Genomic DNA, 13,918 nt, shown 5'->3' with positions numbered 1-13,918 from the left:
ATCTCTCTCAGTATTTTGTCATGGTCCATTCCAGCAATGTAGTACTGCTGAGGGCTCACTATCCCATGCTTTGCTTTCCTTTTTTCTTTGTTTTCTCTATCACTGGGTGATGGCACTGACTCCCTTGGCAGCAATTATTATTTGTACACTGACAATTCCCAAACTTTTATCCCTTGCTACAATTCTTTCCTGAACTCCAGAGAAACTCTAAAAGACATAGAGTCTCTATGTATTTAAAAGACATAAACATGTCCAACTTAGCAGGTAATGTTCTCGCTCCCTGCCACCACCCTTTTCCCATTTCTGCTAGTGGACCACGTTACTGAAACACAATTTCCATACAATGAAGTAATAATACTGGTGACTGATTTTAAAAGGAGAATACACAAATAAGAACACTTCAGTCCATGTGCTGCTGAGGTGGAATTCCAGGCAGGTGTAATTTTTTTCAAGCAGAGAGTAGACAATGAGTGTCAAGAACAGTATCTCCACGGACAAGCAATTCTTTCAGCTGCCCTATCTTATTAGAAATGTCTTTCAAGAACATTCCTTCTCTTTGTTCTTATTTTAAACACTGCAGGCAGCTTTCTGATTCATAATTAGATCCCCCTTGCACAGAAAGGCAGATGTCTGTTATTCCGACTCGGATATTGCTCTTGTATACTAAAATGGCATTCAGGCTGGTAAATGAATCTCTCGTCAGTTGGCTTGGTGTGAGTCAGTCCTCCAGATATGGTGAACTCTAGGTGAACTGTTGAAAGCAAGTTTCTGGACCTGCAAAATGAAGACCAGACTTTGGACTGTGGTGACTCTGAAAATAGAAAACCATTCTGTGAGGTGAGGCACTAGCTAAAGAAGTCAGCAGATCCTTCTTGTTAGGTTTCGCTGTACACATTCGACCTTATACATGGTGGTCCTTCTCAGAGAAGACCATGGTGCAAAGCATCAAAATTTAAATATTTTCTTAATATCTGACCTCAGATATTCAATGGAGTCTCCAAAAGAACAATATTAAATTCACTCAATCTGTCAATTCCACACTGAGAAGAAACTTTCTAGATCAGAAAAACCTCCATGGTATGGAAAAGGACAGTAGAAATTTAAAACAACAAAATAGCACATGGAGTGGCAAAACCTATAAAAGCATCAAGAGCATTCCCATCATTTATTGAGTGTACACTGGATGGTAGGTGCTGTGCATATTTTATGTTGTTTCACTTTCCATTTATCCTATGAGCAGCATATTGCTATGATTATTTTATGGTGGAGGAACTTAGGGCAGAGAGGATTTAACCATTTTTCTCAGGATACACAGGTAAGTGCCAGAGCTGGGTTCAAAGCTCTACAAAGCCCCCGCTCTATAACACAGCTGGGATTTGCTGTTTTGTTCTCAACTGTTCAAGCCAGAGGGAACGATATAAAGAGTTAAGCTATCAAAGTTTACATAAGTCTGAGCTTCAGTTATAACTGGATAACTGAAGTGATATCACTTTAACTGCAAATAGCTACCCTTAGATAGAGGCTAGATGCTGCTTTAATCATTTCTTTGGAAATGCCAAATGGAATCTTGAGAAGAAAATAATGTTAAACAAATAAAAAAACAAAAACCCAGAATGAGTGCATGTAACAAAATCAGCAATTATCTTTGTATTTCTTTTAGAATAGTTTTGGAAACAATCTCTCATCCTCTACTGTTTTAGCTCCATGCCACTTTTGACTGAGTAGAATAAGGGAAACTTTTAAAAAATTTTGATCGTGTCCAAATTAAGAAATAAAATTTCCACTGTGACCTGAGACACAAGTACTCATCTTGCGTTGTGTGTGTGCCTGTGTGTGTGTATGTGAAATTATAATCACAAAGCCTTACTCACTGAGTTATGGACTTTAATATTTTCTATTCAATTCTTTATCATTTTGCTAGAGTGCTGATCATCACCTACTATACTGATTTCATGCTCCACTAATGGATCAAGACCCGTAGTCCAAAGAGTATGGGCATGTGGAATAAATGTTCTATGAGGAGTTAGAGTCCTGAGCTCTTTGCTAGTGGCACCTTTGATTGAATGGGAAACTACACTCTCACCTGCAAGCCAAGGTGATGAAACTGGCTCATCTCCAGGGCCTCTTTCTGTTTCAATCTATCATCAAGTATCTCCCACCCTCACACAGGTCATTTCTCCCAAGCAGGTAATAAGGAAGGATTATGCCTTTTTATTCTTCTGTGCAAAACCGATAGCCCCCATGTGCCTCTCAACCTCTGCCTTCCTCTACCCCCATCTATTCCCAAGGGGCTGCAGTGGTGTCACCTGCTCTGTCTATGGGACTGACCCCATCCCCAGCTGTTATGTGGACCCTGAAGCACTACAACCTTACATGGTTAAAGCAAGTAAGCCCAGTGTTAGCATCAACATGGATTTCTAGTGATATCTGTTGTGTCTGTAATGCCCCATCCCAACAGACTTCTAAACCATAATGGATGTACTCTGAATTTAGGACAAGCCACTTGCATTTGCAAATGGAAACTCTGACCATATTTGGGCAAAATTCTAAATCTTCTGGAAAGAGGTTTCCAGATTATAAACTCTACTTTATCAGTAAGAGAGGGAATTAAAATGCAACATATTTACTTGTGCAAAGAGAAGGTTCTACAACACTAATCACAAAGTGATTTAGAAAATCAAAAGGTACCCAAAGCTTTATGCAAAGTCCTCCAAAACCACAAAGACAATTATCTGTATAATTTCTATTCGTACACACACATGTGCATCTATAACCTTATGAAATTCTACCAAAGTTGACATTAATAAGAAAGGATTCCAAAATGGTGAGCTCTGGACAGTACCAATTAAGGAGTTTATACAGACTGACATAAGTATCTTTAGGGCTGCAGGACGTGTTTTTTTCTACCCGTAGATTTCCGTGACAGGTCACCCGTCTCAGTAGACAATCAGAAAACACCAAGGCAATATCATTGTGCACTTACTTTCTCCACAGGAAAAAAAAGAGAAAGCTTTAGCATGCTTTCTTTCCATTATATGCTGTTTTCATTGTTCAGTATCAGAAAATGTTTTTAGAAAGTAAACCTTGGAGAGTGGCAATGTAGACTAATAGATAAATAGAAACCACACTGTATTATAGGTGTTATTAACTCCATGGATTACAAATTTGATGAGAAAAGATTAGAAGCAACATCTTAAACACAGAACATTAGGATGAGAAGTGTAGTCAGAGAGCAGTCAGTATTTCACCTCAAAAATTAGTTAAAACCCCTACTGATAACTAAATATTCAATAACAATGATCTTCATAATTACTTCGTAGCAGGATTCCATCTTTTAAGCTGTAGTTTGTACAGTCACTGCTATACCTTGAAAAATGCCTGAGTTAATTCATTACATCCTACAGTATTTGCCTGTATAATAATACATGTTAAAATTTGGAGAGAGTATTAATCTACTGTAATAACACAGACGACATCCAACCATGTTTTATAGCTTTATTGAGTCTTTTTCAGTTGTAATTATCTACGGTAAGTACAATTTTAGTGACCACAATCAGACTGAATCTCTGCTGCTACTGTAAAGCCACTGGTGCCATTCTTTAGACACACACACACATACACACACACATACAGGATTTTGCACACTCCTGCATGCAAATAATACTATGTTATTATAGGAAATGTACATTCCTTTTATTAAAAACACAATTATACACAGTCTGGATTTTGTTAAGCTACCACTGATTTAGCTACACCTGAGAAAGCTCAAAATGTCAAGTAACACTGTTTCCATACCACTCATTCAAAGGTGCTATTAATCACAAAGAAATCTAGGTCAATTATCTATATAAAATCACAGAAAATATAAAAATAAACATTTTTGAAAAGCACTAAAACATACTGTAATTCAAATTCACGAATTTTGATATGTTACTTCTATATTCCCCTTCATATTAATTGGTGATGATGTATATAATACAAGGTACAAAAGAATTTTAAAAACTGTAACAGAATTCAGCAGTCAAATAATATACAGCTACCACTATAAAACTTGAAATTAAAGTTGTCAGATGAAGAGAAAAAAAAGAGTAAAATTAATAGCAGTGTTGAACTTGCTGGTAGTGTGTTACTTATGAACTCCATCTCAAAGAAATCAAAATTATACTATTTCACCTTAAGAAGACACACGACACAAAAATTTAAGCAGGAGACGGAATGCATTAGCTCTCTTTCTCGCCTTATCTTCCTAAAGTGTTCCCTTAAATTCTGCTGTTTATCTGCAGTTTCTACCCCAACAGACTTCTATAACATAACTGACCTACTGTAAATTTAGGAGAAGTCTTCTGCATCTGGACACAGAAGCTCTGACTATATTTGAGGGCAAAAATTCTAAACTGCCTGAAAAGAGAATATAAATTTTTCTACAGCATCATAAAAATGTAGATAATACTGACCCACTCTGGCTAAGATATTTTGAATTAAACAATGATTTGCCATCGACTGACACAAAATTATATCATTTGAAAGAACCCTAATTAAAAAGGTACATGCAAAAACATTTTTAGGGAAAATTAATCACTTATATCACAAAACAGATATTCATATTTTCAACCAAAAAACATCTGAAGCCTTAAATATTTCAAGATACTGATATATGAAAAGCATCATAATATACAATAATTCCCACTTTACCTACGCATCATATATTACGTAAAATATACCACTGTGACATATTAATATTGTACATTGTAATAAATATAATTTACATCAGTATGTTGGATCTTTCAAGAAAAATTTTCAGTCTGTACAACTGAAAGACTGTGAGCTTCATTAATAAATACTATTATGATAGTTACAATTTGACCAGCAAAGTTAAAGCTTGAATAGATCTCTAACTAGTATCTCAGTTTTAAGTATTATCACTAGTTCAAGTCCAGCTGCTGTAAGCACTGGCATCTTTTGTATCCAGAGGCAGTGTGATGTCCTATCCGGTAGAGTAAGAAGATTTACAGGTCATAGGCCCATATCACAGCCAAGGACTGGTACTGACGAGTCCTGGAAAATAACAGGAGCAGATTTCACGGACCTCTAACTGTCTCTAGTTTTCCTGCTTTGCTACATCCCCTAAGACCCCAACAGAAGGAAGTCATCCAATTTTTTTAATCCATGAAGAGTGATCTTGAAAGGGTCAAGAGTCACACAGCTAACTGAGTGGCAATGTCATGATTTTGACTCTGTATCTTGAATCTATTGCTATATGTCTTCTAAGTTTGTCTTTTCATCTTTTCTTTTCATCTTTTCAATGCCAACACAAATTGATGTTCAGAGTCAAAGATGTCAATTCGTGAGCTATAAAACACCTTGGACTTGGCATTAGAAGATTTTTTGTAGTGTGAAACTTAGTAAACTGATAAATTCTATCGTTTTAACCTGAGCTTTCACCTAAAGGCCAACAAATTTCTACCTTTACTATTAAAATACTTACAGCGTCATATAGCTGCTTCATCCTGACCCTCTATGCTTTCACTATGAATGCATACTCTTCCCAAGAGGCCTCTTTGGCCTGGAAGGAGTTGGCGAGATCATTTTTGTTATCATTTGGCAAGCATTCACATGTCATCACTGCTCAGTATTTTTTGTATGACACTAAACAAAACCTACTTTGGGGAAAATCATGCCAAGTAGTGAAAGGGCATTTCTAACCACTGTACACCTTCTGATTGGATCGTCTCTCCAAAACAAAGTTCTCTGGAAGGCCCAACAATGTTCTTGACACATATTCTAAATAGGGCTGGGAATCCTGAGACAGTAAACAAAAGAAAACGAAAGTAAACGTTGAGGAAATATTACAGAAATGTGTAATCAGCCGACGAGTTCAAGGATGGTAGAGGCTCTGGAATTTCCATTTGGATTAGTTTAGTAGTATTGAGTCTGCCTCACTGAACTTGATGTTGGACAGAGTCACTACACTAACGATGTATTAATCTTCATCTTTTAGGATTGTGCAGCAGACAATGCTGTGCGACCCTGAACAAGTGAGAACCTCACTGACCCTCCCTTTCTTCAAAGTGAGGAAGTGAAGTAGGACAGATAGGGTTTCTTCTTGATTTGGCTTCCATAATTCTGTGCATTAAAAAAACAGAACCATGTTTAGGAAAGCTATGCCCAAGTTTTCTTCAATGATCTTAGTGACTGGAGATTGGGTAAAGTGAAGCAACTTAAGAAGAAACTGAAGGTATCACAAATACACCCAGGCTGTGCAAGAAATGAATCAAACCTGGCTTTTCTGTAAAGTATGTTCCACAAAGCACTAAGGTTCCTGCCTTGAAAAATAGCCCCAAGTTGCTTTGCTTAAAAAGGGCTTTCTAACAATGTGGTTTGTAAGTTATTCACCATCAGTTCCAGACTCTGATGTTGGCTTTATGTATGCTAGCTTTCTTTTGACACTGGACTTATCTGTCTGGGGCTTTAAACTGTATTACTTCACCTCCCTATTCTGCATTATAAGAACGTGACCATCTCAAGGGCTAGTAATGCAGCAATTCAACATTCATTGCAAATTGTTATTAAATACCTTGAAGTATTTTAGACATTCTTCATTACTACCTGTAATAGGAAAAATATATAAAACACTAAGTTTTCTGTTTAGATATTAGCAGTTTGATCAGGAATTTCTTCAACTTACTTTCCAGTGCTGCCATGAATTTTCCTCAGGTATTTAAATTTTAATCTCCATATTTCTATTTCCCATTTAATATTTGTTTTCATTTTTTTCTTTAAGTATGTGGATTTATGATCCATGAAGAAATAAAAGCTTTTCATTCTATCAACATAACCTATAAAAATTCTGCCTAGTTCTTTGTCTTCTTCTTTACACACTGCATTTAGTACTTTCAAATATTTCAAAGAAGCAAGAGCTGCTTACATCATGATTTGAATTTAAACCAGCATCCTCATTCTATAATGTCTTTTCCCTGCTCTAGTTGCCTCTTAAAACTTTGGAAACATGTATGCATTGTGGATGACTGTCAATCACTCCTTCTCTGATAATCTGATCATACTATCCAAGCGCTGAACACTCCCTGAATTTGCTTATAGTCATTCAACTCTATTCAAACTTTGGCCTGTAATTTATCTATGATTTTTAAAATTTGCTTTACAGATGTGAGTGAGCAATTGTCCTGAAACTTGAACAAACTCCTAAAGTATTGCACAGCAGTGTTTTTTATTTTTTACTTGCAATTTATTTACTTGCAAATAAACACTCTTTATCACAGGAAGTCTAGGAGAGTGTGTGATGTTTACTAGGAAAGTACATGCACTTTGGTTATTTTGAATGCATTTTTCTTGCAAGATATCTTCATCAAGCACCCAGCACCCAAGGAGTAGTGAGCAATTTTCCAGAAATGACTAGAAAGTGATTACTTTTCAGGCTTTTCAATTCATTGACATTTATTTTTCTATCCAATTCCCCAAAGAAAGTTGGCCAGCTACGACCTATGCTAATTAAAGTCCCTTTAGAGACAGCCTATTCAGAGTTCTGCTCATCTGACAGAAATGAAATTAGTTTAGTACTTTTTCTATACTATGTTAAATATTTTTTTTAGGATGTGGAGTTTTAACTTGTTCCTTGCCTGGACTGTGAAAAACAGCAAAGTCTAGCTAGAGGAATCACAAACTAAAGTTTCAGGTGGTCAGGAGAAATATTAATATCAAAAGAGCTTCACTACTCAAGTTCACAGACACTTTAAATGTTTATGTGAAGATCTGGAGAAGCTTGTAAATTTTAAGGCAGAAGACAAAGTAGATGTTTAACTAGGGCACTACTATTTTATTATACATACACCTAGTAAGAAAGAAAGGAAGACCTTGAAAGGAAACCCAAGCAAGTGCAGGTGTGGGTATTTCTATTTCTATTATTTTTAATTCAATACTTTCTTGCTTTGAATTTTCTCTAAACTTACTAGAGGCGTAAAAAGGGGAAAACCACTTAGCTCTATTAAGCATCCTACCATGGCACAAAAGTGAGTTGTCTGGAGATTCTTGTCCCTTCACAAGCTTGTATCACCATTCTGCTTGAACTCGGATAAAATATTGAGAGTCATGTCTTCACTCTTGGACTGTAAATTTGCCTCACTTCTTCGGGACACTTTCCTGGTGGCCCGGGAGAGTCTCCTTCTGAAAGTATCCCCCGCCAGAAAATAGAGAATGGGGTCCACACAGCTGTTGAGACTCGCCAGACCTCTTGTCACCTGATACGTGGCATAAACCCGGTCGTTGAAAGCGCACATGTCTGGGGTCTGGAAATCCAGCCGGGCCCTCAGGTTCATCGTTTTCATCACATGGAAAGGGATGTAAGACACAGCAAAGACAGTGAGCACAATAATCACCAGGTAAATCGATTTCCTCCGCAGGGGAGAGTTGTCCAGGTCGTTGCAAATCAAAGCTCTCACGATTAATCCGTAGCAGCCCAGAATGAGCACTAAGGGCACACAGAACATGGTCACGGTGGTGCACATGCTGTAGATGAAATAGCTTCGCAGGTACTCGTCCGTGGTGGTGTCATAGCAAGTGATGGTTTTGTTCTTCCGGACCCCGGTCCCCGAGTAGAAGAGGATGGGGGAGATGCCCACCACGACGATGGCCCACACCAGCACACTGATGTACACGGCGTTTTTCTTCTTGAGCCTGCCCAGGGACTTGAGAGGGTAGACCACGCCGCTGTATCGGTGCGCGCTGATGCAGGTCAGGAACAAGATGCTGCCGTAGAGGTTCACGTGGAAGATGAACCTCTGCAGTTTGCACATGACATCCCCGAAGATCCAGTCCGTCTTATTGAAGTAGTAGAAGATGAGGGCGGGCAGAGTCAGCACGTACAAGAAGTCGGCCAGGGCCAAGTTGAACATATACACCGAGATGCCGCTCCACGGCTTCATGTGGAAGACGAACATCCAGATGGCCACGCTGTTGCCCAGGAAGCCGATGATAAACACCAAGATGTAGACGGCCGGCAGGTAGTAGAACTGGAAGCCCGTCTTGGTCAGGGCGCATCTGTACGAGGCGGCGGCCGCGGCGGTGGAGGCGGCCGTGCCGTTCCCCCAAGGCGAGCCCGGGCTGGCCAGGAAGGCGGCGTCCGTCCCATTGGGGACAGATGGCCACAGCACCTCTGTCATTCTTTCCTCCCCGACTCAGGCGGCGGCTCCGAGGGGCAGGCGGCGGCGAGAGGGAGGCGGCGGTGAGGCGAGCAGCGGGCATCGGAGAAACCGGAGAGCGGAGGGGAGCGAGCGCGGGGAATCCCCGCGGGGAGAGTCGCGCCGGGGCTTGCCCACCCCGGCTCCGGCCCCGCGCTCGCCGCGGGCCATGAAATCCGCCCCGGACCACAGCGCGTCGGGCTGGCGGGCCGGCCAGCAACTTCCCGCGACCCGCCGGCAGCTCCAAAGTTACACAACAGGGCGCGCGGGGCACTGCCGCCGACAACTTTCCGACCGCGCTGTCCCGAAGATCGGCGGCAGCACGCCGCAGAGAGCGCACGCCCCGGGCGCAGCGAGGTCCGGCTAAACTCACTCAGCTGCGCTCGGCGGCGGAGAGGGCGCTCCCCAGACTCCTTTCCCCCCAAGAGCCACTTCGTTTGGGCATCGTTCTTCTCCCTACCTTGGAAGCAAGCAGCTCGGTTTCCGGGCCGGGCACTCCCTTCTCCGCCCCATCCCGTTTTCAGCTTCGGGGGGCCATCGGAGAGCGCGCGGCCGCGCACCCGTGCGCTTCTGGATCGCGTCCGGTTCGCTGTGGGTGCTCGGAACCCCTTCCAGACGCCCTGCTCGGTCCGGAGTGCAGGGAGGAGGCGGGAGAACAAGACTCCCCGCGAAGGTGGGCGGAGTTTGGGCAGCCGGGCGAGTCCGCGCTGGGTTGGGAGGCGAGGGGCGTGCCTCCTCCGAGCCCTCCTGGCAGCCGGCCCGCGCTCTGGAGGGCGCCGCCAGGTCCGGAGGCGTTTAGCTAGGCGGCCGGTGTCCGTTGTGGCCCGGCGCGCTCAGCGTCTGCCCCGCCGCGGTTTCCTAGCTAAATCGGAGGCTAGGGCGAGGGGTGCCCTGAGTCGGGCGGCTGTGGGTGCGCGATTGGCCCGGGAGAGTGCCTTCGCTCTTCCGCCAGCTATCTACGCAAAGCGAAGTTACTGACACACAGGAAACCCTCTGACGGCTCAGAGCGTTCGGCCTACAGCCCCAGAGCCCACTGGCCCGCGACGGAAGTTTCTAGGACCCTCGAGGACCATGCCAGGTGTTTGCACGCTCCAAACAGTGCCCGGCTGGGAACGTCCTGGCGTTGCAGAGCTCCTTGCTTCTTTGGGACCAGGTTCTTGCTACTTTAAGGAGAGCAAGAGTTTACATACAGGGTGGAGGGGGAGGTTTGTGTGTGTGTGTGTGTGTGTGTGTGTGTGTGTGTGTGTGTGTGTGTGTGTGTGTGTTGGGGGGGATACGGCATGCCGATGCTAGGGAGATGGGAAGTTTTTCTGTCCTCGTGTTTTTTCTTCTTATACCAACATTGTTTTTCTTAATTAGCAAAATACAAATACTATTTTATCATATAAATAAATATAAATAATTATATATTGATTATAAATATGTAATAAAGCAAGGTCACTAGAAATGATAAGAAAAGAGAACTTCTAAAAGGATCTTATAAAAATATTATCAGGCCATACTTCAGCTTGTTTCAGCACAATTTAATAAAAACTTACCATCTACTGACAGGGCAAGCTCCACAAATTCTCCTATCCAGTACTTTCAATTAAAGATCAGAGACTGCAATGAAAAAGCAATTCAAAATTATGTCTTTGGAAGTAACTTGTATGTTAAATACAGTTTATATAGATAGATGTAAAGAGACAAGTATAGTTCCAAAGTGCTTGAGATATTTTTGGGGGGGAGGATGTATTATCAATAATTTCTTTAGGTTAAAGTGATTAGTCACATTGCCTTTATTAAACACCTAAAAATAAACGCTGGGTGGTCCTTAATTACTTCATTATTGAAGAAGTTGTTTTCATGCCTTTGAATGTATCAATTTTTTAAGTAATGCTCTTCAGAACTGCATTTGAGTAAATTTAATTGAAAAACAAATGAAATAATTGTTCAGGGACATATTTAAATGTACCAGTAAAGAAATCTACTGCCTTTGAAAATTCAAGAATTAATAATCTATTTTGTGAGGTATTGTCAAAGTTGTCTTTAGAAGAAAAAAATAACTTATGAAGATAATATCTGTAAAACACATGCTATGAAGATTTCTTAGAGCAGCTGTGAACATGATGGTGTTCCCTTAAAAAATACTCAGAGGAAAGCCGCGAACTCCAGGCTTTGTTATCACAAAGGAAAATACTTCACAAGAGCCAGGCTGTGCCTTTACAGCAACATACTCAAGCACATCACATCACGAAAACTCTGGTGTTTTGGGGTGTGGTCAATCAAACAGCGTGAAAATATATTATAAAGCTAAAGTAAATAATTCAAATAAAGGGCATAAAGTGTCTCAGAAACAGTCATAAAGTGAATGCTACAGGCTTTCAGTTTTCTCATCTGTCAAATGAAGTGGGGTTTATTTTTTATGTTTTCTTCCAGCCCACAAATTATGTGATTCTATAATTCTAAGCCTTAACATGGAATATTTTCATATTGTTTGATTAGAATGGTTCTAGCTGGGACAGTATTCTAATAAAGAAGAGCAAAACAAAGAAAACCATTAAGAGTTCAGTGGGTATTTAATAGGTCGGAACTCCTCACTCCTTTGCATTTTTCATTTGCAACCTAAGCAGTATATAACCTCACTCAGAAGTCCGTTGTGAATGCATTAACTTATAATGTAAGTACACTTGGTCCAAATACCATTAAGTACTTTCAGAAAACTGACACTTGACTAGGAATTTGGAAGAAATAGTTGTACTGAATGCACCACAGACTTTCTTTTTAATGTTGTAAATGAAAATAGGTACTTTTGTAAATATTTTGCTTTCACTGTATTATAGCTTTAACTACATATTTATATTATGTTTAAATTATATTTTTATTAGAATTTTGCCCTGTGGGGATAAGCTGCATGTATTCATTTTCCGTTTGTAAAACATTGAGCCAAAAAGTAAAATATTTTAAGACCGGTAGCATGTAGTATTTATTGATGTTTGGGTACCAATTATAAATACCTTATAGGTATGAAAAAAATATGTCCGATTCTTGATTGACTTGCCTCAACCATACTGAGTTAATTTATTTTGTATTTGACTAGTGATATAAACCCAAGAGATACACAATTCAGTTGGAAAGCAAAAACAATAATAATGATATATAGTAATAGCAATAAGAATGTCTTTTTTATATACTCAGCATTGTGCATACCTAGCAAGGATTATCTCCTTTAATCCTTAAGAATATCCTATGATGAAAGTTGACAATTGCATCCCTGTTTTCTAAGTGATGAAACTGAGGCACAGAGAGGTTGCTACTCACCCAAAGTCACACAGTAGAAACTGGAATTTAAACTTAGGATGTCTGTACCCATAGCCCATCCACTTAAACATTAATCGATGAGGAAATACAAACAAGTGTGGGACATTGATAGGCAAATTAACTTTAAGTGGCCATTACAGGTTGAGTATAGAAGGGGTTAATTTTGAAGACTTCTATCAAGAGAGAACCAGCTCTTGAAAGTACTGATGGTCAAGGAGTATTCCAGAGGAATACTTCTCTTCTACTTCTCTTCTTATGCTTTTAAAAAATAGCCAAATTTTATAATATAGCCAAATTTTAAAATATAAATTTTATAATTTATATTATAAAATATAATCTGAGGACAATTAGGAAGTCAGATCTACTCAGTCCACTTAGATTCAACAAAAGCTGTCCTTCTCAAGTATACAGAGATTCTCATGACCATTCTTAGAAAATCATTCTGCCTTCTTCCTTAAAGCCACAAATAATCCAACAATCACTGAAGATGGAAAGAGTCAGAAAAAATTCTCATCAAGGGGCACAAACAGAAAAAAAAAAAAGATTTGATAAACATAAAACACAAAATCTCCCAACTTTAAAGCTCAGACCAAAAAATATGAGATTTGGCTAAATCAATTCCATACCACAAATATGAAGTCTAATGGCAGTGTGAAAGACAGGAGAGGACATGGGTAGGACAACTGTTAACATTCTGTAGGTGAGACAGAATGAGATCCTGATTTAGGAGATAAGGGAATCCTTTGAGACACACTTCTAAGTATAAGAACTTTGATGTGCTAACTTCTGGGTGTGCTTTTGGAAAGAAAGGAGACCCCTCTATTTTCCAAGTAGAAAACAGAAAGAAAAAAAAAAGAAATTAGAGAAGGAAGTCTAAGGAAATCAAAGCTAATGTTCTCAAATGAAGTAAGAGTCAGAGAGAAGGCTAGGGTGGAGCCGAATTGGAAAAGGAGCATACTGAGAAAGAATGAAAGAACTGTCCTGCAGTGTGGAGAGCCCAGCTGCTCTTATAAATTATGTGCTTGTCATGAATCCAATCAGTAGGCTTCCTGAAATTTATTTCATTAAGAATCACAGCAGCAATAGGGGATACAGAATACAGACAGTTGGGTTGACCCAAGGTTGAGAAGAAGGGTGGAGGACAGGAAAGCAAGGGACTGGGGAGGCAAGAGGGAAGAAAGGTGGGAGAGGGAAACAGGAAAGAAGAAGGAAAAGGAAAGGGAGGTAGAAGAGGAAAGGATGAGATGGGAAACACTCATTGTGTAGAAAGATAAGAGAAAGCAAGTTATTTGCACAGAAGCAGAGTGAGATCTTTGGAAAACTCTCAGTTCTTGATATATTGCTAAGCACAACTTTTCAATTATTTAGGTTTTAATCTGGGGGTGGGAGGGGGACAGATAAGGAAGAAGCTAACATCACAGAGTCTG

The 13,918-nt window shown here is 40.1% G+C and overlaps 1 protein-coding gene across 2 annotated transcripts; it reads right to left on the bottom strand.

Annotated features, from left to right (window-relative positions):
• Window positions 1–401: 401 nt before the first annotated feature.
• P2RY1 (purinergic receptor P2Y1) lies at window positions 402–9,257 on the bottom strand. 2 transcript variants are annotated; one of them, XM_077160827.1, is made up of 2 exons: window positions 8,013–9,257; window positions 402–774 (listed from the first exon to the last, which is right to left on the bottom strand). In XM_077160827.1, the coding sequence occupies exon 1, from the start codon at window positions 9,171–9,173 to the stop codon at window positions 8,052–8,054; it is 1,122 nt and encodes a 373-aa protein (XP_077016942.1). In that variant the 5' UTR covers window positions 9,174–9,257; the 3' UTR covers window positions 402–774; window positions 8,013–8,051. The 2 variants fall into 2 exon arrangements, with proteins under 2 accessions (XP_077016942.1, XP_077016941.1); XM_077160826.1 differs by lacking the exon at window positions 402–774 and adding an exon at window positions 3,137–5,055.
• Between the last annotated feature and the right edge of the window lie 4,661 nt (window positions 9,258–13,918).

This window comes from Tamandua tetradactyla, chromosome 5 (genome assembly GCF_023851605.1).
Source record: "Tamandua tetradactyla isolate mTamTet1 chromosome 5, mTamTet1.pri, whole genome shotgun sequence".
Classification (NCBI taxonomy): Eukaryota; Metazoa; Chordata; class Mammalia; order Pilosa; family Myrmecophagidae; genus Tamandua; species Tamandua tetradactyla.
The sequence above is the reverse complement of the archived record's forward strand: the minus strand, read 5'-3'. Positions and strand labels throughout refer to the sequence as shown.

Coding starts and splice junctions, on each gene's coding strand:
- P2RY1 (XM_077160827.1), bottom strand. CDS start 9,173: ATGACAGAGGTGCTGTGGCCATCTGTCCCCAATGGGACGGACGCCGCC.